Raw genomic sequence first — 27,722 nt, forward strand, 5'->3', positions numbered from 1 at the left:
GGCAGCACGATGGTAGCGTAGCGTTTGAGGCCAAGTGAGGAAGTGGGGACGATAACCAACCTCACACTTCACACTGCTGATAGGGAAGCGCAATTCACGTCTACGAAGTGAAGCAGACGTGGACGGCAGTGAGCGTCAAGAACCAAACCTGGTAAGAGAACTTCAGCTGTGTGGATCAGAAAATGTTGTTTTTACATATTTCAAGAAGGATATTCATTTACAAACATCCTTTAATCTAGAAATATCTGTGTTTCTCTTTCTGTCTAAAGTTTCTTTTCATCATATTATATTATTATTTTTGTCACTATCTATTTTCTATTTTCTATCACAACCTTTGGCTTTAATGGACTGAAAAGACCATTTGTGTGTTGGCTTGGAAAGCACTTTTATGAAAACTCTGGCAAGTAAAAAAATCTTTTAGAGGAAGAGGAACATCAGCCATGTTAATGTTGCTGCAGGTGTCAAATAAAATGCTAAAGTCCTGCATTGATTAATACATTTTCAGACTCTTACATTTCCTGCATACCACACATTTTATTTGTCTCCTTTGTTTGGAAAACATCACAGCCATTATGATTTTCTTTTTCTCAAGCCTTCTGACTGCAGACCTGAGCACAGGGTGCAATTAGAAATGAGAAGTGATTTTCATTTCAACAACAAGTTAAGAATGCCAGATAATGTGTGTGTATTTTCCTACGAAAGACATCTGTCACTAACTGTCAAACTCCAAAGCAGAGCAGCCATGGCCTGTGCTGATGCTGACATGCGCATCACAGGAGACCAGCAGGACCTTTGGGAAGCCGGCCGCTCAGAGAAGCCCATCATGAAATACTACCAAGCCTCGGAGATGCTGCCGAGTAAGAAGGGCCCGATAGACGACCTGCTGCAGAAACAACCTGCTGTGCTGGGTGTAAGCAGCACCTGCTAGTTCACATCTGTGGTGACTTTATTTAGGCCTCTCACTTCTCCTAATCTTTTGGATGATTTCTACACCCCATTTTTTTGTGCAAAGTACTAGAGTAATTTGTTTCCAAGAACATTTTTTTTGTGATAATTCAACAATCCGTACAAATGTCAAGTCTGGTTTTAAGATTTATGAGATTTGATCGTAAGATTATTTATTATGCGGCTTTGTAAAGATTTCTTTTGTTTCTTTTGTTTGAACTTTTCTGTGAATCACGTTGTTTCAGCTGTGGTTGTCTAGAAATGTGCAATACAAATCATTTCTGTACCATCTTTACCTTTTTTCAATACTACTACTCCTACTACTAGGAATAATGATACTACTACTACTACTACTACTACTACTAATAATAATAATTGTTATTAAATAATTGTTATTATTATGCATTACATCCAAAGGCTACTTTCTGGCCACTCAAGGTCTCCGTACAATATAATACAAAGACAATACAATTATTAGTCTGAACAAAGTCCTCATGCATTTAGTCCAGACATGAGCAATCGGAAGAGGAAATGTTTAAAAATGTTTCCCGTATAGATCTGAATGTATCACATGATCAAGGAACATAAGCCAGAGAGCCAAATGTTTTTAGAAGAAAGCTTCAAGATCTTAATAGTTCGATTGTGTTCATCATGTCTCCAGTTTTCATAGGTTTATGTCTTTCTTTAGTTCAGACAAGGTGTTTGTCCCTTCCGCAGTAGCTCCACCAAAACATGTCAAGGTAGGACGACAAACCCCTTGTCTGAACCAAAGAAAGACACAAACCTTCAAAGGTCTTGCAGGTTCATCAGGTCCTCCTAATATTTTATTTTTTCCATTATGCATGATGGTTTTTTTTTTAGTCCCTACTGCAGACAGACAAATGCAGCCATACTGCAAAACATGTGTCGTTAACGAATAACTCCACTCTGGCTCTGGTCATCTGCGTCAGTCTCTGCAGGTGGTGAGCGGTATCCTCAGCCTTGGAGTGGGAATTATTTTCGCTGTGACCCAGGGCATGTCCATGTCCCTTTGCGGTCTCTTCAGAGTCTCCTACGTCAACGGAATACTTGTAAGTCTCACTGGTCGACTGTGGAACTAATGACAGCGCTGGGAACCTCAAAATGCAGCCGAACTGTGGCTGGTGGCTTCACTCGCCTGTGTCCTTCATTCTCTGCAGTTCATCTGTGCTGGACTTGTTTCCAACTTCTTGTTCATGAACCCAGGACTGGTGTCAGTAAGTACAACCGAAAGCGACCAAGACCTTGTAGTTTCTTGCCTTAGAATCAAACTTCATTGACTCCTCCAACATAACATACAGATCATATGTGAAGTGAGCAGCTTCTTACTTTGTGGCAAGAAGTGTTGCAGTGAAGTGGCGCGTGTTCACTGACTGCAGCGCCAGCAAAAGTCAATATATTGAGTTTTCCTGAAGCTACAATGTCATGGTACTGATGTAATATTAATTTGCTCCTGTGAACACTTTTGCTCTAGGTGTCCCTGACGCTAAATATGGGCTGCATTGCTCTGGCTGTGGTAGCTGCTATTTTCATCACCACTGACTTGGCTCTCTGGAATCCTGATAACTACCACCATCTGCAGGTGCTTGAAAATGAAAGAAATGGACGATGACCTTGCTGATTTGCTTTTCAGAACATGTAATATTTTTTTTTCTGTTAAAACAATGCATTTTTTCCCCTCCACAGATTGAGATAATGGAACTTATTGTGCTGCTGGTTGGGGCTTCTCTCTCTGCGGTCCTCTGCTTTTGGTTCTCCAAAGCAAAAGGGTCCAAATCAGGTTGATGCTGTTCAAGAAATGTTTCCTTCTGTGCATGCAAGACGTGGCTTTGTTCAGTTTCAGTTCATATTAGAGATGAAACCTCCCTGTGGTCAGACTCTGCTGTGGTTTCTTATATGGCGTTGCACTCGGCTGCGTGTACAAAGTGTGTGGTAACGTCCTCTCTGCACCTCTGACATGAAGAAAAAAAAGAAGCCACACTTTCTTCACTTCTGCCTGTCTTTCTGCAGCAGCAGGGGCTCTCTGAGCACTGCCCCACTTCTCAGTCCACATAGGGTTCTGTTTGTGGTTTTGCACTCGGCCTGTTTTTCACAGTGCTTGCACGATGTTGGCCTGCTTTGTTTTTTTTTTTGTTTTTTTTTTCCCTTTTCTCACTTTGAATGTGAGATATAAAACAAAAACAAGACACAGAAAACAGAATTGCAGCAAAAAGGTTGAAACATTTTAATCATATGTACAAACTTTTCATATCACAGAATTGGCAGCAAAATAAAAATAAAAGAAACAAGACACCACTGTCTGCGCTGATATGCCTAGTTCTTGTTTTTTTTTGTTGTTGTTTTTTTAAAAAATACATACAGGTAAAAAAAAAAGAAAATAAAGGAACTTCATCTACAATATCGACACTGATTCAAAGCTAGTTGATAAAAAAAATATACAGACCACTGACGTACCATGATGGTAGTGTACATTTTGAATTAATTTATAATTTACAGTATCTAAATGAAATGTCGTTGACCTTGATGGGCTGATCCGCACCGCTGGCTCTGCAGCTGGATCCGAACTCAGCCCCTGCGGCTTCAAGACGAGCTCGGCTCGAGGACTTCACAGCTATGAGAGGAGGAAACAAAAGACAAGAAAGAAAAAAAAAATAAAAATCTGCAGAGCGTTGCGCACACACATTCTGTAGTTCAACACTGTTTTTAAATAATCAAACTATTTTCGACCAATTAACTCCTTTCCGTAACCTCAAAGCTGTGAAAACGGAACTCATGCAGTGTTTCTGAATTTTTGGTAAACTGAAAAGAAACACTGCATAATTCCACATGCACGGAAAACCTTGCAGCACCTCAGTTGAGCGAATGGCTGCAGAGGACTGAGGTCCATTTTAAAGCAGCTCTGGTAACTTTTCGACCATAAAATTATGATTCCATACTCAGTAAAGCGGCACATAACCGATTAATAGGATCAATGGAGCCGCCTCGGCAGCGAGAGGGGGGTTGTGCCGGCTGTAACTGCACTGCGTAACTTTGAAGCGCGACCCGACGGACGAACCACTTCACGGCAATGTCACACGTTTATTTAGAGGCAGTCTTACATACTACTATTACAAATACATAAGATTATAATATAATGGAATGGAACCCAATAAGTAACCTCGATAAAAGACGAAGTAATAAAAGTGTTGAACGTTTGCTACGACGTTATTGTCAATGTCTGTTTTGCATTTCATATTGGTGTATTTCCTGAACACATACGACCACATACGCTCCAACTCGGCGACTGTTTGTATTTTCCCACATCAATAAACTGCAGCGTGTTTACGTCGTCACTTCGCCATTTCCACCGAAAGTTACCTAGAGCTGCTTGAATCTGTTTCTGATGAGACTCTATTGTATTTATCAACATAAAAAAAGGATGACATTGAAAAAGCTATGATAGATACTTAAAAACAGCATGTTACGTTACTATCGTTTAAAAAAATGTTTTTATTCTATTGATCTTGTTCTAGGCCTCTTTAGTTAATTGTAGATAGCTCAGTCAAATTTAAAATTTCCTTTATTAAAATATAATAATAATATATATAATATATATATAATATGTATATTAGTAATTATTTATTATTTTATACCTGTGTGCTGCTATTTATTTTATTTTATTTTTTATTTATCTGTGTGCTGCTATTTCTTTTAATCTGTGTGCTTAAATTTCTTTGTGCTACTACTGCTGCTGGAAGTGTTAATTTCCCTGAGGGAGTCATCCCAAAGGGATCAATAAAATTATTATTATTAACAATAATAATAATAATAATAATAATAATAATAATAATAATAATAATAATAATAATAATAATAATAATAAATTTCAGGCATCTACACACAATTCATGAAACATAGACACCACAAATGCATTCCAAGGCACACCCACACAAAGGTCCCAAACATGTTAGCATGCATGCATTCACAAATTAACATCATTGGCATACAGTATGTTTCTGACATGTTTCATCCCCACGATGCAGTGGCAATAAAAGCGGAAAGTACACACAAGACAGGAATGACGACAGTCCGGGCCCTTGAACCCATTAGAAGACACCACCATGCAGCAAACAGTACAGGCACCGCAAGCTCAAGTCACACAGATTAGTAGTCGGCTTGCAAAAACTCCTGGCAGTCGTTAAAGCTGCTGCAGCGAGAACATGATGAAGATGTCCGCTCAGGTGACATCACTTACTTAGTGAGCTGAAAGCCCTCAGCTCTGAGTCACACCACAGTAGAGAGGCCTACTGCGATGTGAGAGATTGTGCTCTGGCGAAAAAAACCACAACAGCAGAAAACAAGAGACAAGAAAAGACCGTGAGAGAACTAACAGCAACTCATATTCAGTTATCCTCCCCAAACTACGGCAACTTATTCAGTTCCCTTATATGGAAGTGCATTGCTGCTACCCTAGAAAAAAAACAGGCCTCAGTGTCACGTTGTAACAGGAAGCCATTGTGTTTTTACCTGATAGTTTTCACATTTTAACTTGAAACTTTCACAAAATAACGTGGAAATTATCACGAAATAACGTAATAGTTTCAGGTTATAACGTGATACTGAGCTCTGCTTTTCTTTTTCTAGGGTGGCAGCAACGTGCTTCTGTCCCTTCACACTCTTCTTTAGGTGAAGTTGTTATCTGTCAGCTGCATTTGTCTAAAAATAGACGCTCAAGATGTAAAGATCTTGTCTGACTTGGTTACACTCGGAGGAAAAGAAACAGAGGATTAGATTCAGCTTCCTGCTAAAACTTTGTTGGAACCCACAAATGTTTAGAAGGCAGCCGAGAAGCAGCGCAACCTCACCTGGGAGGTTGCGCTGCTTCTCGGCTGTTTCTCGGCTGCTTCTCGGCTGTGCAGCATTAGTCTGCTTTATGACATCACAAAGGGCTGATTCTAAGAATTGGATGGACTGAGAGACACGTGTTGTTGTTGTTGTCAGTTTTTCATACTAAGGGAAGTGTGTCAACTGGACCAAACTGGAACTTACAGGAACTATAGGTCATCGAAAACATTTTCCGCTTCATTTAGAGAGGATATAAAGTGTTTCATTTGACAACAAAACATTTGATCCAGCTGATTTGATCATGATATGAAAAGATATATCTCTATATGGAACACAGACTGCACAACGGTGAGTTTGATGGTAAAATGTAAGAAATTAGAGGGAAAAAATATAAAACTAAAGATATGACGCTAGAGTTTGGCAGCTTGAGGCCATTGTATACGTAGATGACTCATTTAAGCAGTTACTGAGGAGATATTAAGACTTACCGCTGTGATGAACTTGGTGCCAGGAGGTTGGAGATCTTCCTCCTTCTGGAATATCAGTGGGGAGCCGTTGGAGGAGGGAGGCGTGGAGGAGCAGAGGAATGGAGAGGCTTCATTGTTGTTGAAGGAGTCCAGGGCGCTGCTGGAGGTTGCCGCCAGGATAGTGAGCGTGCTCAGACCCGTCACGCTCTCGCTGGACGTACACTGGGACGATGACTCCGAGCTCTCGGTGGCTGTCACCAGACATGGGGTCAAAGGTTAATGCTAAAGACGGAGCAAACAACGTAGTGTAAGTCACTCTAAATATTTAGTTCATTTGTGACTGTTGTCTGTGGCTTTGGGCACTACTAAAGCTGCTCTGCAAAGTTATGACAATGGGAACTCCTAGTGGACACAGCAGAGATGACAGTTGATCGCACAACAGAGCACAACAGAAGTCAAAAGGCTCACCGATGGAGGGTTGACTGCCGGTGTCCTGCTCCAGCTCGTCCTCCTCGATGCAGTCGTAGGGCCACTGGCCGAAGGAGGGGACGCTGGTGACGGTGGGGTACGGGTGCGAGGGCGAGGAGTAGAGGTGCAGGTTGAGCGAGCCCAGCAGGGAGGAGGACGACTGGCTGCTGGATGACGAGGTGCTGCTGTTGGAGATGGTGGAGTGCGGCCTCTTGAAGGAGGTGGCGTGCTCGTAGGAGGGCACGGCGATGGAGGCCCTGGTCCTCGACTCTGCCGGGAGACACAGGCAGTGAGCCGGCGGCTGGCTAAGCATTCATGACCTTTTCTGAGTTTAAACAGTAAAAAAAAAAGTTCTCAAGGACTTCTAAAAAGGACATCAGACTAGGATTGTATTTGCCTTTGCATTTTATTTTGTAATTTCAACGTATTGCATTTTTTCCCCCCAATATCTGGAAATAAACATCCGACCTAAACTTGATTCTAAAATTAATTTTCAAACAAGGACACAGTTTGTCCTTTAGAGTAAAATTACTAATTGTACTTTTGTACTCTATTTTATTTTATTTTACAGATGTAAATTAAGTACACAAAGGATATCTTCCTGACCAGGCTTGTATATTTGAAGACTGATGGGGGCGCCACAACACCACAAAACCAACCGAAATCTTTGGTCAACTAAAGACATAAAATGATGAGAACAATAACAATACACATCTAAACTCATTCAGCCACAAAGAATTGACCCTGTTTTAAATCTACACGTCTGTGTTGTGTAGAATATATATCTGAATATATATTCTATCTAATACTCGTAAATCATCGCCGAGGAATCCTTTCTTCAAGCCATTTTTTATAAGAAAAGCCGGGTGTCAGGAGCCTGAATGACAAGAAGGTTTGTCATGAGCGATGGAAAGTGGAGGAGGAGGAGGAGGAGGAGGAAGAGGAAACGGGGCAGGAAGACGCCTCACCTGTCCCTTTCAAGAAGTAGTCGATGGCTCTGTCACTGATGGCTGCGTCGCTCGGCTTGATGTCCATGAAAGGTTTGCTTCCGATCCCCATGGACACCATCTCCTGCATGCGCAGCGCTGAAATGCATGGCAACAAACGTCTTGAGAACGAAGATGAATCGTGGCGAAAATCAGGACTGAAAGTTTGCCTCGCTCAAACTCGAATGGATGTTGGGTGGTGGTTGGAGGGACTGTCTGATTGGCTGCCACGCTTTCGTCAGTCTGCCCCTCCCCCCCCACCCCCCGGGGCAGCTGTGGCTACACATGGATCTTAGCACCACCAGTGGAATTGTGGAGGGAATGAATAATGGTTTCAGTGTAAAGTGCTTTGAGTGCCTAGAAAAGCGCTGTATAAATCCAATCCATCAACATCTTATGATGTCAGCAAAAAGATCTTCAACATTTTCCAAACGCATTTTCAACGACGTACAAAAATCTCGGGACCTTTAGATCATCTGAGACTTTTGCCGCAGCTGATGTGAATGAGTTTGCAGGGTGGAGTCACCTCTGTTCCGGAGCGCCTGCCTCCACAGGATCTTGCCGATGATGGCGGTCCACACGGCCTTCACCTCGCTTGAACTGGCTTGGAGGATGAACGTGTCCTGAGACTTCCTGCGGCGGAACCAGATCTCGAAGCGCAGGCCGCTGTCGCCCACGTTCTCCGTCATCCCGATCTCGGCCGTCTTCCCGGAGAGAAGAAGCAGCGGGAGGAGGAGAGAGTTGAGCTGCAGGTCACAGGGGGGTGGGGGGGGGGGCGGCGACGAGCCCGGGTGGGGCAGGGGTGGCGGGATAAACAGAGCCAGAGCCTTACTTTGAAGGACTGTTTGTAGATGTAGATGTCGTATCCTCCTTCGATCTTTTTGGTCTTGCTGAAGAGGATGAGGTCCTCAAACAAGAAGACGTGGCGGAGGTACTTCCTGCGCCCGCACCACACGATGAACTCGTCCTGGCAGCGGAGTTGACCCTGCTCCTTCAGGTTCACCTGCAGAGGAAACGCCACACGCTCACGTGCGTCACCACCAACAATACAAGTTCCTGGAGGGACTCTGACCTCATTCCTCTGAACCCCTGAACTACTTCTACTAATACTAAGACTACTTCTGCTGTTGTTATTTTTCTGGCTGACATCACACACTTACATCGCAGCCGCGGATGGCGTCCATGGCGAGCAGATCATTGCCATGGCGCAGCTGGAACTTGACCATGTCCTCGGCCGTGCGGAGGTCACTCAGCTCCTGCTCCTGCGACTGGCTGCACTCCTTGATCAGGTCTTTGAGCAGCAGGGCGTACTTGCTCATCCGCTGGATGGGCTTCAGCAGGTAGGACGCCAGGTCCATCTTGTCCCCGAGCTCCAGCTGCTTATTCTGGGGAGAGCAGGAGCCAGTCTTTTAAATGCGAGGTCAAGTGACTGATTAAAAAAATATACTGATACATTTTAAATTTATATTACCATAACAAAAAGAACACCTAGTCATAAAAATATTTTTTTAGATTTGTTTATTTATTTCATTAAAGAAAATCAAAACTTAATGTGGAAACAACATTCCCAGAATCTGGAATGAAAGGGAGCAGAACGAGGAATAATTCTTCTATCCCAAGATATTTTACTGAAAATGTAAATCAAACAACCTACAGTAGATTGACGTCTCACAACTTAAAAATCAAAGTCTTTGAGTGTTGTGATCTATCCAGCTGAACACGGAGTCCTTCCATCTACCAAATATGTTGGGAAGCTTGGACTCCAAAAGTTTGTTCAAATTGTGAATTTATTTTTAAGCTGTTTTCGTTCATCTGTGTGGAATCATCACTCTCTTCTCTTTCTTTCCCCTTTGCTCCTGACTCCCAATGTACTGACAATATTGGTCTGTGTGTGTGTGTCTGCTGTGACGTAACGGCAGTATCGAGACGCACCTTGAAGAATTCGTTGCCGTGGCTGCTGAGCAGAGCGTCCGACTGCGGCTTGTTCTTGCTGTACAGTGCGTACATTCCAAACTGATCCTCCTGCACACAAGATGAACAAGTTACAACACTGACTCGCTCCTTCAAAGTATGCAACAACTTGACAACTCGTGCCTCGCCAGTCTGCACTCTAGTGACGAACAATTAGAGAACTCCGACTGGTGAAACGCTGTCAGGCCACCGACGGTGAGCTGGTTTCTGAAAACACGTCAGTCAGTACGTTGACTGCAGCGCAGAGCTGTTTTTCTTTAAAGAGTGATGGAGAGAGTTGCCTTTAGGGCTGGCTGACTGACTGACTGACTGACTGACGGACTGACGGACTGGACTCACGTGTCTGAGGAAGCAGCTGCTGATGGACAGCGGGCAGTGTGCGCACGACTCCAGGTCCTTGAGGAAGTACTGGCTGTGGAAGTCCCACAGCTTCTCCACGTTGCCAAAGATGATGGTGCGCTTCCCCCGCAGGTCCTGCGGCAGGTCCAGCCGCTCCATCTCGGGGAAGTAGTGCTGGATGATGTAGTTGAGGGAGCGCACGTACTCCCTCTCCGTGGAGATCATCTCGTCCATGATGTGCTGTACTTTGCTGGCGAGCAGAATGAACGAGGGCACTCATTACGGTAACAATAACGATTATGATGGTGGCGGTTGTTTTCCTTTAATGTGATTTTACTGCATATGATCTTCCTATATAGGTTTTGTCGGTTGCATAGTGAAGCACTCAGGTTGTTGTTTTCATGGGATGTTGGCTGTGTGTGGATGTATTAATATAAATATGATAATATGTGTCTTCTCATTGACTAAGTAAGTGGCATTAGACTAGTTTTGATGAGTATATTATTTGAAATTCTATTTCAAATAACATAATTCTGGTTATTTGAAATGGTTGAAATTCACCTGAGAGGAAAACATCATTTAAACACATTGCAGTCGAAACAATATGCAAAGTAACTCAAATAAATAATCAAGCTATTGGTTATAATGTTGAATATATATATCAATTAATTTATATTAATTAGAAAATACATTCACATTTTAGAATTCATTCAGAAAATTTTTTAAATAAATATATGAATAATAAAAAAATACGGTACAATTGGTGAGACTAAAACATTTTAGTCGAGGTCAAACATCTCAAATTATTGGGAGTTTTCAGGCATTTTAAGCCTCAAACAATAGAAGAAGCTTCTATCTCAATGTTCACTGATGATTTGATGGTTTTTCACGGCTCACAGTCCCATCTTACAACCCACTTGCTCGTCCATATTGGGACCTGACTCTGCGCTCACCTGCTCTGCTTGACGGCGTCGCCGTCGCCCAGCCTGCCGTGCTCCCTGGACGGCGTGGACATGCTGCGGCTGCGTCCCAGCGCCGGGCTGGTCACGTCGGGCCTCTGCAGCTTCTTCTCCGCCGACACGTTGTTGGCCACCTCCAGCCCCTTGATGTAGACGCCCGTGTAGCCGTGCAGGTGGCCGGCGTCAGAGTGGGCGGCGTCCCGGGGGCTCAGCTCGTAGCTCATGGTCTTCTTCATGATCTTCTTCATGGGCTGCTTGCGCAGGCGCGAGGCGTAGACGGGCTCCGAGTGGCAGGAGACGGCCGAGTCCACCGTGCAGTCGCTGTCCGTGTCGTCGAAGGCCGACGGGCTCTGCCTCAGCTTGCCCTCGCACTCGGCGGGGAAGACGAAGTGGGAGGCGGAGCAGATGGAGTCGCTGGGGCTCCTGGGGAAAGGGCTGGCGGAGGCGGGGTCGACGTCCTCAAAGGTCAAGGGTGCGAGCGCCCCGGGTAGCAGCAGACTAGCGTGGGAACCCAGCTGCTCCGCCGTCGCCGTCTGACCTTCCATGGTCTGTGAGGAGGAAGTTGGGTCGGGTCCGACACTCGCCGGGTCCTCCGTCGCCACCGCTGCCGCCCGACCCAGAGTCTCCTCTAGCTGCTGCTTGGTCTGCTGACACTTGTTCCACATGCAGTTCCACTGCTGCAGCTGCTGAGGACTGTCCAGGGACAGCACCATGTCATTCAGGGTGCCGAAGTTCTCCACCGAGAACTTGGAGGCCTCCCTGTAGTAATCCTGGAGGTTCTCCACCACCGCGGAGGACAGAGCAACACCCGAGGGCTCCTGACTCAGCTGGAGGAAGTAATCCTGGCAGTGCTTCATCCACTGGTTGGCCTGCACATGGAGCCATTCAGCACATTTAAAATTCACTGGAGACGCTCCATAAATAGTTTTGTTCATGGAAGAAATCAGCAATCAAAACAACAGATTTTCCATCATCCAAGAAGAAACTATTCTGTATCTGTATATCACACGTAACCTAATTTGGGCTATAAAAGGGCTGTATTGTGAGAATCCAATCAGAATGTGCAAAATGAATAAAATAAACTCAATGACAGCGGAGCTTTGCATGTAAAGGTACCAACGTGAAACCAGTTGATTTGGAGCATCTGCACTAGTAAGACATCCTCAGCTGGCATCAGATCATCAGCAGTTTTCCACACTCACTGAATCGTAGAACTCATAGAGGTTGATGAGAACGTCCAGCTGGTCCTTCCTGCCCTCCACTCTGCTGAGGACGGAGCCCAAGTGTTGCTTGAAGTCGAGGAGAACGATGCCTGGCAGCGACTCCGGAGACTCTTTAACCAGCTGCAGGCCGAGCCTCTGCTGCGTCTGTCAGACCACCACAAGATAAAGCTCAGCTCATCTGGCTGAATACAGAGGCTCAGAGGACACTGCTGCTGCTGCTCACCACCGACTCCTCCAGGAAGTGCTCCAGGCTCTCTCGCATCTCCTTGATTTTGTCCACAGAGAGAACCAGCGAGTCCAGCGGCACCAGCTGCTTCTCACCTTCGCAGCTGAACCAGAGCTTGATCTGAAGGAGGAGATCACGCTTGGTCTCGTGTGCAGTGTGGAGCATGAATGCATCATTAGAACTGCAGAGGACGACGGTGTGAACCCACCTGCTCAGTTTGCTCTTCAAACTTGCAAACCTCCAGCAAGCTGTCCAGCTCCTTCTGGGACTTGTTGGACAGGATCACCAGCTTGTGGACCTCTTCGTCCACCTGGTTGTACAGGGCATTTAACATGTCCACAGCATCCCTGAAAGGAAACCCATTTATAGAGCCACTGCATTTTCAACAACACTCTGACTCACAAAAATGGAGGGAAATTTAACAAAGTTGACTTTTTATAAACTTTGAATGCAACATGCAACTGTTTATTGTTTCAGTACTTTGAAAAACCTGTAATTCTCTGACAACTCGATTTAATCACAAGAATCCAGCAAACTGGTTCTGATTCAATGCCAATTTTAAACAGTTCTCCTTCATCCTGCTGTTCACATGTTGACACTGTGAGACCGAGACAACAGTTGTTGAGACTTTTCAACATTTTACCCACCACAGTTGTAGGATTTTCTCTTGACTATATTGTGTGAGATGAAGAAATGAGCGGCATAGGCTTCCACTCAAATTCTCTACTTTTGTGATATAATATCACGGAAGCATCCACTTTTTACAATCTTCCAAACCTTTTCCCTGAAAGTGGACTCTCACTGACTTTTTGCCCACATCAGTCATATATAATGTCCAGTCTGGGTCCCCAGTGAGAAGCTCTAACTTTGTTCTAGGAATTCTAATTTCACACACACAACCACTTTTTTGAACAATCAATCCTTTCAGACCAGCTGACAGTCAGACGCACCTGTAGTTGTCGTTCTCGGAGGCTTCTTCCTTCCTGATGCGTGCCAGGACGGTTCCCCCTTCCAGTCGCAGTCTGTTGAGACGGTGGTCGTCCAGCACGCGCTTCATCAGGTGTCTCTGCTGCTCCATGACCTCAGACACCTCCTGACCAATCGAATTAACACACACTGATGAGCGAAAACACCTACATTTCTCCTAAAACAAAGCCTCAGCGTGTACAGCAGGAGAAAGAGGCCGGCAGAGAGCTTGTCGTGTGTCAGTGGAGACTCTGACCTTGGAGGTCTTCAGGTTGCCGCTGCTCTGCAGTGAGCTGATGGACTGCTGAAGGGAGGCCACAGCTGCGCTGCAACTGCCGGCAAACGGCTCGATTTTCTGCAAGCACCAGACGGACGGAGAAAAGAGGAGAGCGTTTATCACCCAGGTGAGAGTTATGGAACGGAGCTCCGCCCCCAGCCGCGTCGCTGACGTCACACCGACCTGCCTGAAGTGGATCCAGTGGCTGTGGTCGTAGTGGAAGGAGCCGTCCAGGTCCCGCGTGAGCTGCGATTGGTCGATGTGTTTCAGCAGGGCTTTCAGCGACGACAGCGTTTCGTTCTGCGCTCGCCAACAGACGACAACAAACGCTGAACGAAGAAGCTCGTGCAGTCAGGTGACAGGTGCAGCCTGACCACGCCTACTTCCTGGTTTTATTCAAGTTCAGGAGACACTGACAACCATGGATGTATTTTAAGAACTGGATACCGGACTGGCAATGTGGCGGCGTGCCGCTTCCTAGTGGCCACTCGAGGTACTGCAGCATAAAAATCCCATGGGCCCCATGAAATGTGATTTATAGCAATTCTTTCTATTGTAGATTTTCCAGCTATGGTCTTTTAGTCGTTTAAAAAATTATAAAAGCCAGAAAATCAGCCGAACAGAGTTTATTTCCAGCGTGACGTCACCACGTTGCTGCTGTGTCTCAGCTCGTTCTGATTGGCTGCGTCTTGGCGTGTCTGTAAGTGACCTCCTCCAGAATCTCCAGGACTCCTTAAAATGATTGGAATTCCTGAATTGGTTCTGTGAATTGGTTTAAGATTATTCATATCATGTCCAGTGTCATATTAATGTGTGATGGCTGCCAGAGTGGAAGTGAGATTGCTGTTTTTATGTTTTGCAATGAGCTGTAGGACAGTTGAATTTCCCTTTGGGCATGAATAAAGATCTACAGTATCTATCTATCTATCTATCTATCTATCTATCTATCCATCTATCATATAGCCTGCTGGAGTGGAGGAAAAGAAGATTTGATTACCTGTACGCCGATGTCCCGGTCGGGTTTTCCGGCTGCCTCTTTGTCCACCAGGAAGAGGACAGAATAAAGTGCATTTGGTACCAATGCCTTTGAAAGGAAGAGAGAACAAATTACACCTCTTATTACCATTGGTGCTGATTCTTTACACGAACACGAGGACTTAATGCCACTCTAAACGCTGCGGATTAGAGAAGCCTGCACCGCTGAGCAGCTCATCATCACAGCTGATGATAGGTCTCAGCAGTCGTCCCGCTCCCTCGCTGTGGTTGAAAACAGACAAGTAAGCACAAGCTCCTCCACACCAGCCCCGGGGCCTGCACGCCTCTTTCTTTCTTTCTGTTTTGTTTGTTTGGTTGGGTTTTTTTCCCGGGACGCGTCTTAAAGCCGCAAACTCAAAACTCAAAGGGTCTGTCTTTTCAAAGAGCTAAATCTGTGTCAAGAGAGCGAGAGGTCAGACAATAGGAAAGGTGTGAGGAATTCCCAGGTGCAATCAAGCAGGAGAGCCGTGGCATCACGGCTGAGAGGACAACAGGGATTCGGCAGGTCCTGAACGCTCTTTATGCCGGAGGGTTATTACATATTTATTTTTCCGAGGCCGTCCGACCGACTTTACCTGCAACTCAGACATGGATGACAAGAGGAGCAGAGGGGGCGGCTGCCTCCTGCTGTCCACCACCACAGTCAGACCCGCTTCACGCCTTTCTTTCCTGAAACAGAAGCAGAATGTGAGCTGAAACTCCTCTGAGAAAGAAAGAAAGAAAGAAAGAAAGAAAGAAAGAAAGAAAGAAAGAAAGACGGGTCATTTGGTTCCCGTCTCCAGAAATTTAGAGGCCCGACGAGTTTTGGTGGCATCAGATGGAGAAAAACATTTAGTAAAACAACATTAGTGTTCATCTCGGTATTGTGACACACCACTTATCATCTATTCCTGATAAAGTTGTGATGTCTGGGTAAAATTGAAAGATTGCCTCCTTGCTGTAAATACAAACACTTCTATAAATGGTGAATGCAAAGCATAGCAATCATACATGTTTTAAAATCTAGCTTAAAGAAATACATTTCAAGAATCCACTGTCTTCTTTTTGAGCTTGTTAAATAGCATCAGAGTGAAGAACCATGATAAAAGCTGAACAGGAGAGCAGTCACAACTTACTGCAGTGTGTAGTAGTAGTAGCCCAACAGTCGGGTGAGGTCAGTGAGCGTGCAGCTCGGGCTGCTCCACACCTGAGCTCTGGTGCACACCTGCAGCAGCGCCCTCCCACTGCGATCTCGACTTCCTGGAAGAGAGGAAGGCAGTGGGGGGGTCAAGACTCACTGACTTACTGACTCACTGCTCCACTGTCCCTTTCTAGGGCTTCACTTTGTGTGGAAGTAGAAAAACAATAGAAATAAAGAGAAGTCATTATAATGTAGGACCTAAAAGGTTGCTCTCCTTTCCCGAAACTGCATAACATTATCACATATTTACACAAAACCGATATGAGGATTAGGCGTGCTCAGTTCTGTCCTAGTGACCAGGACATATGAAATGTTATCTGTGATGTAACCAGGTAACCAGCACAGGAAACCTTGTTATTTCATTGCTAAACACATGAATCAACTCACTAAAACATTATTGTGTGCTCTCAGGCAGTGGAATTTATGGCGGGACAGTGGGAGGATTGGCCTCTGGTTCTCTCTAAGACCTCGTCCACACCCACGCCAATTATTTTGCTGAATGGATATTTTACCCTCTCAATTTATCATCTGCACTTGGCTGCATTTGACAATTAAATCAATCCAGCTCTCCTGCTAGACAGACTATACAAACACTGCGGCACAGGTCCTACGCACTGCGGCAGACACCAGAGAAGTTCAGCTTTAGCCGGCGTAGCGCTAACTTCAAACTGCAGCTGTCCTGAGCCACTGAATTCAGCTCGTACCTGCATGTGTACAACACAAATTAAGCTGTGTGTGTCACGGTGTATTGCAAGTTCCCTGTTTTACATCATACACTCATAAGTAGTTCCAGGAGTTCAATAAAGATCAACACGTTTGAATTGTTTTCTCCTCAGTCTCAGTTTTTTTTTTTGTCAGCTTTGCTTGCATGACTTCTTCTCTACCTGGCAGGATCACGGCTCCTGAGGTGAGCAGCTCCTGATTGACTGCCGACACCAGTTTGGGAAAAGCTGAGCTGTTCTCGCGGGAAGAGTCGGAACCCGGGGCCGGCCGGATGGCCGCGCCGTTAGCGGCCTTAGCAGAGTGCGGCTCCTCTCCACTGTGCCTGCGGCGCTGGCCCTCGCCACCGGCGCCATCATCGCGGTGACCTGGAAGAATATAAATAGCGAGGAAAACATCTGTCAGCTCGGGACAATGACAGGCACGAGGCGTTGCGGCAAAAGTAAAGAAAGAGAACTTAAAAGCTTCTCTCTGCTTTACTACTTTCTTATCTCATGAAGCAGCCGTTCATTAGCGGCTAGCAGGTTGCGCTCAAGTGGTGACTTCACACTGACTCATCCTGGAGACCAGGTGTTTACTGGGCCTGACTCACAGGTGTCGCTGGCGCAGGTAGACCGACACCCTCCGCTTCACCTTTCCATAGCTGCAGGCTGTGTTTACACACCGTCTCCCAGTTGAACCGCAAGTCAGGAAACTTGAGCAAGACTTTGACAAGAGTGCGAAAAATCAAATGGATTCTCCGGAGACAAAGTGGAAACACGACTCAAGCGTGTGCTGTAATATTGTCAAAGTGTGGTTTTCAATATTGTCCTGACGTTTTGCCGTCTGCCTGGGCAGGCCTGCTGGAAGGTGGGCTTGGCTCTTCCAATCTCACCAACAACAAAATGTCATAACATTGTTTACTTGACTCCCATATTTGTCTCCCAATTCTGTTGCTTGGAGCTCAATATGAAAGCAGAATTCACATTCAAAGAGAGAATTTCAATAAACTAGTACCAGCTAGTCTAGCAAGATTTATCCTGGGTAAACTATGCTGAATAACTGCCACTCATTTAGTGAAAATCTCCAAACTCTCAGTCTGACAGTGTGTTTGTGTTTCCTCCCGGCTTCCTGGGGGGACAGTGGGGTGGACGCGGTCTAGCGCAGGGGTGTGCAAACTGCGGCCCGTTAAGGGTTTTTAATCCGTCCCTTCAGACGAAACTTGAAGAAATGATATTAATAGTCAGTCAGTTATGAAATATCTGTATTTCCTCCATGTTTTCAGTGTTTTCAGAGTAAATTCAATAAAGAGCTAAACACCCTGGTGGGGCTTCAAAGACACTGATTTGGTTGCAATTTGGCTTCATTTTCCATTGAGATGAAAGCAAACATGTTTTCTCCATATCCCATGATAGATTGTTTCCTCCTATGAGGTGGCTCACAAAAAACACTCCATCCATCTCCTGCTGCTCCGCAACCCCTCTCTGGCAACTTACAACCCATTGTGGCCCCACCATTGAAAAAAATGCCCACCTCTGATCTAGACTAAACTAAGTTTTAAAATATTAACCACATAAAACTACCAAGCCTACATACTGACTGACAATGGCAGCATGATAAAAATCAACATGGACTTTCCTTCAGTCAACTCTCCAGTGCAGACGTAAACACTAGTATGCAGCTGATGTACCACTGTTGGTTGAAAAGACCTACATTCTGAATGGTTGCCTGGCTGACACCTGAGTCCAGTGCGGTGCTCCAGCCCTCGGCCTGCAGTGCATCGGCTGCTGCGTCGCTAGACAGTAAAACCCTCCCAGCTCAGCCGCTATTGTCTTCCATTCGTCAGTGCATTTCCTGTGCGACTGTGTGGCCGGGCTTGAGTGTGCTGCACATTTCCTAAATTGCTTTGTTTTCACAGGAAGTGACAAATGTAGAGTAAAGCCTCCTGTGTGAAAGTCTCTGTTCTGTGTAGTCTGCAGGACGCGGCGCTAGAAGCAGGAAAAATGTGCCAAATGTGCAGCGGCTGCCGGAGCTTTTGAGCCACTGATCCCATACATCACAGCGGACGTGTTGCCATAATACAAGGTTGCTTGAGTCATTTAACCCTTGTGGAATACAGCGATATCATTTTTTTAAAAATGTTGGAGATCTGTCTTGCACTTTGGGGCTGAATGGGCTTTTCAACAGCAGAGTTTAAAAGGTTCTTTCCCCCTCTCTTCAATCCCTGGTGGCTGATTGATTAACAAAGAAAACTTTTGTCAATGGGGCAACCCATCTGGTATCAGTGCCGCCGCCCCCGGCCTCCATGACACCGCGGGGTTGTGTCGCTGTGGGACGGACTGAGTGATTGGTTTACAGGGTTTACAGAATCCTTTTGTGCGCCTTTGAAATGCAGTTGTGGGAAACCTGCCTTGCAACAGCCGTCACCTGACCTCATCTGAAGTGAGTGAGCTTTAAATACTGTATTTTTTCTTTTGTGCCAAGTGGTTAAATTCAAGCGTGATCTTTTCTATTGAAATACTCCTGGGAGCTGTGGACTGTTGTCGGGGGCTAAATAAATCTGGCTGCTTTTCAATTCCAGGAAGACTGCGTCCACTGCAAACAGCAGGATTCCCTGGCGGCGCCGTGTTTTCCCCTCGCTGCTCTCGATGAACCCACACACATAAAAAACACAGTTTTCGGCGGTTAAGAAAATACGTGTGCGGCCGTGGAGTTGTTTCCAGGGTGTGGGCCGTACCTGACGGCTGAATGTGCCAGTAAATACACAGTGGGGGGGGCTTTGATAGATGGTCTGTCACCAGTGACAGAGTCAGAAGTGTTTGGTTAGAACCGTCAGGTGCAACAGCAAGCGGCTGATCAGGTGCTGCATCCAGTCTGGCTGAACACCATTTGGCAGCTACTGTTGCACAAGTTCTCCTGATGAAGGTTTAGGCTGAATTATTTCATATGAATGGCAGGATGATGACCATGACAACAAACAGCAGGAACTGAAGAGAACTGAACTGAAGAGGGAAGGTAAATATGTTGAGATGATTTTGAGTTGTTGGATCTCCTGCAGTGTTGGCACTGAGCAGGTTGTCCAATTTCAAAGGTGTCATTTGAATTCCACCAAAGACAGATTACGGTCATTTTAATTTTGAACACCACTTAAAGACCCAATGTTTCTCATTTCCAAGAATCTATTCCAGCTGCCGTTATGAATCTGAATGTCTGAGAAAATGTGGCGCAAACCCTGATCATCAGTGACAGAAACTGACAAATGCTGTGACCAGAGAGCTGAAAATGAAAAAATGAAAGTCTTGGAAAGTAGCTTTTGTAACCATGATAACATATTTGAAATAATAAACTAATTTGAACTAATTTCATCGTTAACCTAATTGACTAATTCCTAATTTAAAGTGAAGTTAGCCCTGTGTTTGAGCACTTGTGCTACATTGTGGCTGCTCAGCCTCCAGCGGCAGTGACTCGTACCCGCCTCCTCCTTGCTGGCTCTCCTCTCGGCGCCCGGGAACGCCGCCTCCACGTCGATCTTGCCGAAGCGGAGCGCGTAGCCGTTCATCAGCTTCCTGGGGGAGACGCTGACCGAGCCCCCGGAGGAGGAGCGCTCCCGGTGACCTTTGACCTGGCCCCCTTTGTTAGTCCTCTCCAGCGACTTGGAGCGCCGCTCGGCCCGCCGCTCCGCACTCCTCAGCCCCCTCTGCAGGTAGAGCAGGGGAGTGCTGGGCCGCGAGTCGTCCCCGCTGAGCCAGCCGCGGCTGCCCGGCCTCCTGGACAGCAGGGGGTCCCGGGAGGACGCCCCCCGGTGGTCGTCCGGGCAGCTGCCCGGCGTCGACGGCTCGGCCCTGTCCCTGGGCCGGCCGCCGTGCTCCGGGCTCTCCTCCAGGATGGACTCGGAGCTGGAGCCCAGGCTCATGGGGTTCTGCAGCGCCTCCATGTAGGACTTCCTGAAGAGCCTCCTGCTCTCGAAGGCTGCGGCGTCCCTGGGCGTGCGGCGCCGGAGCCCCGGGTCGCTGAGGTCGGCGGTGAACGTGAGCGTCTTGGACCCCCCCGCCCCCCTCTCCCCGACCTCCTCGGGGGGCTTGTGAATCTTAATGGCGGGAACGGCCGAGTCCTGCGGGCCCTCGCGGCCCCTGCCGGGCGAGTTGGGCTCGGAGAAGATGGAGTCGGCGCCCTGGGAGAGCAGCGACTCCCTGGAGCTGCGGTGGCTATCCAGGGTGCCGGTGGAGCCGCTGGTGCTGCAGGTGCTGAGGTGGCCGCGGAAGGCGCCCCGACTGCAGCCGGCGCGCGCTTGCATGATGGCGTCGGACGCGGCGGCGACAAAGAGCGGGTTGACCACGTTCTTCCACGGCGTCCGGAAGACGGCGGCGCCGGTGGTGAGCAGGCAGTTCTGTAGCGGGTGCAGGTTGCGGTCGCGCGTCACATTCTGCAGGAACTCAGCCGTGAAGACGTTGCCGTACGTGCCCTCGGCCACGGGGATCTCCGTCAGCGCCTGCCCGCTGGCCGACAAGCATTTTATCACGAGCTTGGCGGCCTTGCGGCCCAGCGGGACCACCTGCAGGTAGAAGTCACCCTGCCGGAGGCGCACCTTGTGCAGGGGAGCGAGCTGCACCACCACCTTCTCGTGGATGCAGAGCGGCCAGCCCTCGTGGTAGAACAGCAGGCCCCTGAACCTCACCTGAGGGCGGAGAAAAACAGAGGATGTCAGTCGATACCCGCTGACGCCGTGCAAAACACGTGTTGGAGGAGTTTTATTATACGGACGGGATGTGGCGGTGAATGGCTGCCGGCGTTTATATGCAGTGGAGAGGAAAACCTGTCTGATCAGGCCTGGTTTCACAACAACCGCAACACACACACTGTGATGAAATCAAAAACATAGCCTCGGAGCAGGAGAAAAAAACCTTTAGCAAGTCACAGCAGCGAAGCCGGGATATCGGGATATGATTTTTCCCTGACGCCTCTTGTGTTGCCAGAGACACAAAGGCTCCGAGCGGCACAGAGAGGCAGGTCTCCGGTTCTCAGGGGAAGAAGCTGCGGCTCCGGTCGCTCGGTGTCATCGGCGCAGAGATGAATACGGCCGGAGGAGTCGAGTTTCAGCGCTCTCGCCACACCACAACTATCAGAGTCGAGTCTGAGAGACTATCAGGTCCCCCCCTCGGCCTCCAGTGACTGAGCGGCTTGTTTCAGGGGAGGACGGCTGCATTTCAGCGGGCTCTCAAAACAATCATCACCTCTGTCTGACGCCGATGCTCCCTCTTCCCACCCGCCGCAGATATTTACAATCATCGGGGCTGTTCTCACATTCCTCTGTCATAAATATTTTCGTCTGGCTTATCTCTCCTCATGTTGACCGTGTGTCCAAGGATAAGATTTAAAAGCCAATGACTCAATGCCACTTTGTGGAATCCCAACTCGAAAACATGACATGACATAAGTAAAGTCAATAAAAAGGAAGACGTGGCTTTTGATTCATGAGGTCTTTTTTAGACGAGTTTTCCATCACGGCACAAATTCAATCTTTTGAAAATCTTCCACAAAAAGACAAAAACAAGACGAGGATCAGCTGCCTTTGCATCAAGTGGATAAACTACAGTAGTTTTCTTGGAGAGTGCCAAGATAAGCGACGTAACACAACACCGCTGTTACACAACGTGGAAAAAGTTGCGGTTTCAAACTGAAAATTAAACAAGCTGTTGCCCAATTTACAACTTGGTACAAGTTGATACATGGAGGAAAGTCTGGAGGTGTAATCGCCCTTTCAGATCAGACATGATTGCCTTAAGCTGGAGAAATCCTGTGATGATCTGCATCAAGATGTCTGGTAAGTTTAATGTTATAACATCATTTGTTTGTTTCCCTCCCCATATTTACAAGTATACTCTTTACTCTTTCAAAACAACAACAACAACAACAACAACACATCAAACAAGCTTTTTGTGAAAAAGATTCTCCCAAATTTTTGGCCTCTTCATAACATTTTTTTTTCCGATGTAATGCTCCGCAGGTAAACACGACACATTCCTCTATTTTTAGCAGCAACGGGGCTCGTACATGTCAACAACTTACACAGGTTTCTTGTTGGATAATCTGCAGGATCCTCTTGGCAGGAAGCAGGAAGTCCACGAAGCAGCGGAGGCCGTCTCCTCTGTACTGTCTCTCCACCACACTGAAGAGCTGCCACAAGACCGTGGCAGCGGTGGCGCCGAAGGGTCGGTACACGGCCGACAAAGTGCTCTGGATGCAGTTGTCCAAAGACTCAGCGTCCTGAGAGGAGAAACAAAAAAAGAAAAACCCACGGTGGTTAAATAGGAAACGTTTCGTCAGACGTCCTAAATTTAGCAGCAGCTGCGGCCACAACAAAGCCAAGACAGGTTGGAACATCACGGGCGCTCACGCTGCGAGCAGACCGTTTATTAGGCAGCCATTTCAAGAATGCTCAGACCTTCGGCCTGGTGAAAGCAATCACCACTTCACAACCAACAACAAGAAAAAGTCAAATCAGCAGGGGTTTTTTTTGCAAAAATCTTTGATTAAGATTTTTTGTAATCAGTCACATCACACTAATGCATTGGCAAAGTGTTACATAAAGTTACTCTAATTTTCTAACTTTCAACACAATGTAGGCAAGTTCAATTTCCTTCAATCTTTATGTGAAATCAGTCCAACTGGCAGCTTGATGGCTTGCAGAGAAGGAAGGCACCTGATAGGAGCACCTGGGAGAAAAGTCAATGCAATTTAGAGAAAACACAGCATGCAACCAAATCGACACATCCACCATCAGCAAGGCTGAAAATCAAATCAAATCATCATTTAACAACAATAAAAGCGCAAAAAAAAAAGACCTTCTGTACGTGAGGGCTTCAGCAGATAAACAGAGGGCTAAATATTCACAGAAATATGAGCACCATCACACGTAGGCGGACAGTCAGGAAGTTTGAACATGACAGGAAATGTCAGCCGTGATAGTCTTTCCATCGGGGCGAGAGAGTCGGGGAGGAAACACCTGGTGGGAGTGACGTCACCGGCCATCCACACAAACAGCAGAGTTGGAAAGTCCAGTCCGGGCTCCAGGTCTGGGTGGGATGATGCAGCCGCCCACCAACAACAGCCGACAATGTCACTGCTGGCCAGTGTTTGACCTCCAGTGACCCCCTGGCACAAGGCCCTGCCTCGCCAACAGCGCAAGACACGTCCACCGCTGACTTTCTCTTTGGAAACAAGGCAGCATGTTTGTTTGTAGAGTCCACTACTGGATAGATAGAGCTGTGACCTTCCTCTGCGCCACCAAGGCAGCCAAGGTCAAACATCCCTCGGCTATCTGCCCTTCCCGAATGGAACACAGCCGCGCAGCAGAGACATCTGCCTCCAGTGATAACCCACACAGATAGACAGTGAGCCAGGGAGACTCTCGCACTATATATATATATGTGTGTGTGTGTGTGTGTGTGTGGGTGTGTGTGTCTGTGTGTGTGTGTGCGAGCAAAAGTGTTTTTCTACCTTAAAACAATGGTACAAATATATGATATGATATATATGATGTCTTAACATGGAGAAGAATGACCATATATCCACCATATACTAGACTGGGTAACATAACTTTGGTTGCCTGCCCAGCACCCTCTCTCAAGAACACGCCCACCCCATCCCTCGCCAGGCTAGTCTTTACTTCTTGTCTCGTCTCATCTGACACCGTCTTGTTATCCATATGAAGAGTCATTGAATCCTGGAAAGGATCAATTTTAGGCACTTTGCAGTGAACGGGTTGGAAATGAGAGCGTCGGCAGTGCTGTGGCCGGTTGAGGCCGCTGGGATGGGCCTGTGTTTCCCTCATTGTAAGATCTTGTCCTGTTGATCCGAGCAGCTCAGCGCCATCAATTAGAGGAGGGTGAGTACAGTTCAGTGCATTGGTACACATGCCACAATTCCACTACAAGGCGCTCATTGTGCACTCCGCCTCTCTAAGTGGTATGTGCTGTACAGCGCTAGTGCCCTGAAACAAAAAAAGCCCCGCCCACCTCCATTAGCAGTCAGCCTGCTTTTAGAGGGACAAAAAATGTCTCCAGGCATTAGTCACTGTCGCAACCGGGAGGAGAAGAATAACACTGTGTTTTATTGGGCCTGAGCGCTAACAATGAGAGGAAAGCCCTCGCTCTGCAACCAGGGGGACGAGGCCTCGGGGTTCCCAAGGTGCAACAAACACGGAGGAGGTGGCGGCGGCGGCGGCAGTGCACACCAGCAGCTCCTCAACAAAGACGGCAGTCAGGCTCAGTGATGAATCAAACCATCATGCCATGCAACCTGTCCAACAGGAACACTAATCCGCTGCAACAATGTGGCTGCATGAAGGCTTTGCCAGTGAACAATGGGTTCATAACGCACAGTGTTTGCTCTCACAAAAAGGTGGCAAAAAAAACGCACCGTCTCACCTGCCTGGCTGATAAACACCTTACACAAGCCAACAGGCACAATGCTGTAGATGAGAGGAGAAGAGATCACGCTGGCGTTTGTTTGTTGGCCGCTTCTCTGTCTCTGAGTTCTGGGTAAGTTTTAATTGTGCTGAGTCACACTGTTTTTCCTTTATTTTGTGTTTCAACTGTAGCACTTTGAGATTTCCAAATGAAAAGTGATTTATAAATAAAAAGCATTATTATTATTACATTTATTGTTGTGCATGCTGCCTGCCGAGCTTGGTGCCACCTGGGAGGGTGGGCGGAGCCACCCAAGATAAGCCTCCCATTCGTTTGGAGACACACAGAGGAATGCACCAAGTGTGTGTGTGTGTGTGTGTGTGTGTGTGTGTGTGTGTGTGTGTGTGTGTGTCTGGTCTCACACCCTCAGCCATTACCCCAGCAGACTGGGAAGTCCCACCTCCTCTGATGCCAGGTCTTTATAAGCAGCCGTGTGTGTGATTGAGGGGACTGAGGGCGGTAATTAATGGCTTGGCGCTGCAGGCCGAACACTTTTGTCTGCGCCGAGGGTGAAACCAGCTGTTCAGGTGGTGCACAGAGCCAGCACAGAGCTGGGCTGCTGTGGCAGAGGGGGGAAGGTAGGGAGGGGGGGGGTTATGGAATGATGTAGAATTAATCCACTGAGACCTCAACAAAACTTTGATCAAATTTGTCCTCTAAAAGTTCAGCTTCCTCTGAAATATCATTATTATCTGTCAATATTATGAGGGCAATGTATAAAATAAGCTCAGGCATTATTCATCACAGACACAGATAACTTTACTGGTTTAAGCATCTTGCATTCCAACTTACAAAGCCACAAGTACATAAAAAAAAACAGGTAGACAAAGTTGAGTATAATGGAAAGGAACATAGTGGAGTCAAGGATCAATAAACAAATAAATAAATAGAGTGGGCTAGTAATATTGACCGATAAGATCATAAAGGTAAGAGGAATTTAAAAGACGACGGGACAGAAGGGAAGAGAGAAGTTCGTTAGCAAGTGCACGACCAGGAGAGGACAGGATGCTTTTTGTTTTCCTTAGAGTGTGTTGAATCCAAAAATAATCAATTAAAGGTCGCATCAGGGCACAAAGGTGGAGGCACTGGTGGGGCTGCCACAGCTTTCATTTGCTTCCAAGATTGTATTAGCTGAGAAACGGAAACACAACGGAGCAACAGAAGGGCTGCACGTGAAGGACGTCAAGACACGAGAGAGAGGTGAGTCAGAGAGAGGCGAGTCAGAGTCAGTAGCTGCGTTTCCATGGCAGTTTTTGGCAAAATGAAAGCGATATTTCCAAAAGTACAATTGCGATTTGCAGGCGTTTCCATTGAATGGTGTGAAGCTCATAAGCCGGAATTCTGTTGAAGTCTGGACGGAGGTACAAAATGTTTTGCATTTAGGAGCAGCTATTTGAAGTGAACTGGTCACGTGACCCCGTACGTCACGTTCGCTGACGCGTAGATGTGAACAAAGTGTTTCCATGAAACTTTAGCGATATTCCTCCATATGGATACGTGTGAAAAACCACCTCATGAGAGCATCAAAACCGTTCAGCCATATTTGAGAGGTTTTTACAAGTTGAGCTGTTTCCATCACCAGGTTTTTATGGCCATATTTTGGTTTTGTGCAATTCTAGGGGTCATGGAAACGCAGCTAGAGAGAGGGGAGTCAGTAAGGGGCGAGTCAGTGAGGGGGGAGTCGGGGAGTCAGCGAGAGGTGGCCACTGACACATTTAGTAGGTCAGGGACACAAAAGGCGATGCCTACCAGGCATCCAGTGGAGCATGAAGCCACCAGCGGAGTGCAATAGGAGATCTCTGGAGCCCCCACACAGCTCCGCTCACTCAGCGGCCCGCCGTCAGGCCTCAGAGGGCCGTCCAGCTGACAGAAAACAACAGAAAAGCACAGACCTGCCCACCACACTGTCAGGTGCCAGGGGGGTTCACAAAACAATGGAGACCAACGGAGAAGGTTGAATCCGCAGTTTGATTCCAGCCTTTTGATCCGGCGCTAAACAGGAATCCCATCCGATGAGGGGAGAGGGGGGTGGGAGGTGGGGGGTGGATAAAAGATCAGATAAAAGATCTGAAAACACGCCGATAGTTAATCCAGCGACATCCACCCCGAGCCACGACGGAGACAGCCATGAAAAACCTGACTCACACTCTGATAGGCCACTCCAAGCCAAAGAGGAAATGCACAACAGAGCCGCGCGCTCCTTCTGCTTCTCCTGCAGCACACACACACACACACACACAATAGAAGAATGGCATCGTAGAGGAGACACTTGGGCAAATGTTAGAGTGTTATCAGCAGCAGATAAAGTGTGAGAGGCCCACACAGACTGAGCAGCAGCAAACACAGCTGGCGGCAGGATGAAGAATGAGGCAGGCAGCAAAAAGGTCAACAACACTTTCAAGATATCAAGAATTTTTATTGTCATTATTGATTTCTTTGCTTTCTCGACTTAAAGGACTTGAAGTGTGTCAAATTTTTTAGCAAGCCCCCCCTGACAGCACGTCTCATATTCAGGTCACTGTCACGCTGCTTTTCTTCAATACTGGGCAGGATGGCAGCTAGCTAGGAGCAAGACACTTATTGCTCTGTGTATATTTTTACATATATGAGAACTGTTCTAAAGGTAGGAAAACTACATTACTCTTATTGTACTGCAAGCATATACTTTCAT

The 27,722-nt window shown here is 46.9% G+C and overlaps 2 protein-coding genes across 5 annotated transcripts in view; one reads left to right on the forward strand and one right to left on the reverse strand.

Annotated features, from left to right (window-relative positions):
• LOC142889186 (uncharacterized) lies at positions 1–3,258 on the forward strand. Of its 3 annotated transcripts, none has more exons than XM_076027854.1 (6): positions 1–151; positions 736–910; positions 1,896–2,015; positions 2,124–2,180; positions 2,438–2,545; positions 2,650–3,258. In XM_076027854.1, the coding sequence occupies exons 2-6, from the start codon at positions 743–745 to the stop codon at positions 2,746–2,748; spliced, it is 552 nt and encodes a 183-aa protein (XP_075883969.1). In that variant the 5' UTR covers positions 1–151; positions 736–742; the 3' UTR covers positions 2,749–3,258. The 3 variants fall into 3 exon arrangements, with proteins under 3 accessions (XP_075883969.1, XP_075883974.1, XP_075883961.1); XM_076027859.1 differs by having other exon boundaries at positions 16–151; positions 733–910; XM_076027846.1 differs by lacking the exon at positions 1–151 and having other exon boundaries at positions 601–910.
• The window catches only part of plekhg4b (pleckstrin homology domain containing, family G (with RhoGef domain) member 4B), a 26,194-nt gene continuing 1,635 nt past the window's right edge, over positions 3,164–27,722 (reverse strand). Inside the window, exons 2-24 of one of the 2 annotated variants that reach the window (XM_076027827.1) lie at positions 22,650–22,847; positions 20,055–21,258; positions 16,769–16,972; positions 15,820–15,943; positions 15,280–15,373; positions 14,667–14,753; positions 13,853–13,969; positions 13,649–13,747; positions 13,377–13,519; positions 12,635–12,773; positions 12,424–12,546; positions 12,180–12,344; positions 10,972–11,846; positions 10,019–10,268; positions 9,641–9,730; positions 8,869–9,093; positions 8,541–8,711; positions 8,235–8,412; positions 7,691–7,807; positions 6,723–6,992; positions 6,276–6,505; positions 5,198–5,271; positions 3,164–3,574 (exon numbers count right to left, since the gene is read on the reverse strand). In XM_076027827.1, the coding sequence (XP_075883942.1) occupies positions 5,227–5,271; positions 6,276–6,505; positions 6,723–6,992; positions 7,691–7,807; positions 8,235–8,412; positions 8,541–8,711; positions 8,869–9,093; positions 9,641–9,730; positions 10,019–10,268; positions 10,972–11,846; positions 12,180–12,344; positions 12,424–12,546; positions 12,635–12,773; positions 13,377–13,519; positions 13,649–13,747; positions 13,853–13,969; positions 14,667–14,753; positions 15,280–15,373; positions 15,820–15,943; positions 16,769–16,972; positions 20,055–21,258; positions 22,650–22,847 (5,148 nt within the window). In that variant the 3' untranslated portion in view covers positions 3,164–3,574; positions 5,198–5,226. The remainder of the gene's footprint in view (positions 3,575–5,197; positions 5,272–6,275; positions 6,506–6,722; positions 6,993–7,690; positions 7,808–8,234; positions 8,413–8,540; positions 8,712–8,868; positions 9,094–9,640; positions 9,731–10,018; positions 10,269–10,971; positions 11,847–12,179; positions 12,345–12,423; positions 12,547–12,634; positions 12,774–13,376; positions 13,520–13,648; positions 13,748–13,852; positions 13,970–14,666; positions 14,754–15,279; positions 15,374–15,819; positions 15,944–16,768; positions 16,973–20,054; positions 21,259–22,649; positions 22,848–27,722) is intronic. The other variant, XM_076027832.1, reaches the window with a different exon arrangement.

The sequence above is a fragment of the Nelusetta ayraudi genome, unplaced genomic scaffold (assembly GCF_046127955.1).
Source record: "Nelusetta ayraudi isolate G7.1 ecotype Tasmania unplaced genomic scaffold, CSIRO-AGI_Nayr_v1 ptg000003l, whole genome shotgun sequence".
Classification (NCBI taxonomy): Eukaryota; Metazoa; Chordata; class Actinopteri; order Tetraodontiformes; family Monacanthidae; genus Nelusetta; species Nelusetta ayraudi.

Coding starts and splice junctions, on each gene's coding strand:
- LOC142889186 (XM_076027846.1), top strand. CDS start 632: ATGAGAAGTGATTTTCATTTCAACAACAAGTTAAGAATGCCAGATAAT. Junction 911..1,895: donor AACAACCTGCTGTGCTGGGT/GTAAGCAGCACC, acceptor CATCTGCGTCAG/TCTCTGCAGGTGGTGAGCGG. Junction 2,016..2,123: donor CCTACGTCAACGGAATACTT/GTAAGTCTCACT, acceptor CATTCTCTGCAG/TTCATCTGTGCTGGACTTGT.